The 1,288-nt window shown below is 48.6% G+C and overlaps 1 protein-coding gene across 1 annotated transcript; it reads left to right on the top strand.

Moving 5' to 3' along the window:
* Positions 1 to 235: 235 nt before the first annotated feature.
* On the top strand, positions 236 to 930 carry PtA15_17A57 (uncharacterized protein; the record flags this gene model as incomplete). Its single annotated transcript, XM_053164560.1, has 2 exons — positions 236 to 769; positions 898 to 930. 2 exons carry the CDS (start codon positions 236 to 238, stop codon positions 928 to 930), a joined length of 567 nt encoding a protein of 188 aa, XP_053028131.1.
* Positions 931 to 1,288: the final 358 nt, after the last annotated feature.

The following is a 1,288-nucleotide window of genomic DNA, read 5'->3' as shown; positions in this document are numbered from 1 at the left end:
GGAAGGCATAGTAGTTCCATGGGTTACCCAAATCCCTTGGACAGCACAGGAGACTTGCGGTTTTTTTTTTCAGTATAAGTATAGAGTTCTTCCCTGTTGCACACCCGGCACAGTAGCTTAGTTGGTTAACAAGACGTTTTAGGCAGCTTTCCTCCAGCTAGACATAAGCTCAAGAGTTCAAACCCTACCACAAAGAAAACACCTGAAATTCCCGAGTAGTTAGTTGTGCACAGTCATGCGTTTCGCCGTCTCGACATTTATATCGGTCCTCGGTCTGTCACTAGCTGCGGTTAGAGCTGTGATGGAGGACGTTCCACACACGGCACTTTGCACCCGTAATGCGCAGGTTCTCTTGAAAGTTGAACGTGGACATTGCGGCTGTGGCATGCCCATTGGTGCTCCTACGACCATGTATCACGAATGCCAGGGGCCGAGGTGCCGCGCCTCGACAAAACGCATACGCATACACTCAGGTGTTTGTTTGGACGAAGGCCCGGACTGTGCGCCCGTGGATGTAGTGCCTACCATGACGGAAAATGAAGTACCACTGACATTAGATGCGTGGCGAGCAGGGGAGTCGACGAAGCTCGTATCAGCGGCGCAAACGGTCGCAGATTGGCGACCGGGAACTCCCCCTCACGAACTGATCGGTAGCGAACTCGGTGATACCTCTGCAAGCTTCACGTCGCCAACCAAGTATGGAAAGTGGGAATCCGATCCTGAATACTGGCACTCCAAAAACTGTCGTGTCCGCTCACCTTTGCTCGAGGTAAAAGAAGGCCAGTGTCACCAAAGGCACTGTAGAGCGTCCGGCCGCCGCTACGCCAGGATCATATGCGTGAGTTGCCGCACGTCGCATCCGCTCTCATACACTGCATTCAAGTGCCAATTCTGCAGAGTGCCAGCTCCTGTACCGCCGCAACAGTATGATGATTGGCTTGACTGGGCCGAATGGCTGGAAAAGAAAAGCTTTCTCCTTCCAAAAAGCCCTCTGGACTCTCCTGCAAGTCCAGCCATCCTTCTATCTCCAGGCAGTGATTAACCTGCCCATCACCTCACAAAAAAGAAGGAAAGAAAACAAGAAAGAAAAGAAAGAAAAGAAGGAAAAAGGGCAAAATTGAATCCAGACCATACAGAACTGATTGAAAAAGAGGGAAACATAGATAAAAAAAAGTAAAAAGAGGCATATCCAAAACTGATAAAAAAACCAAAATTGACACAAGAAATGAAAAATGAGGGAAGTGCATAAAAATAGTAGGCCATAACAATAAAATATGGCAAAAACTAG

The sequence above is a fragment of the Puccinia triticina genome, chromosome 17A (genome assembly GCF_026914185.1).
Source record: "Puccinia triticina chromosome 17A, complete sequence".
Classification (NCBI taxonomy): Eukaryota; Fungi; Basidiomycota; class Pucciniomycetes; order Pucciniales; family Pucciniaceae; genus Puccinia; species Puccinia triticina.
Note: the sequence above shows the minus strand (reverse complement) of the source record. Positions and strands in the feature narration are given on the sequence as shown.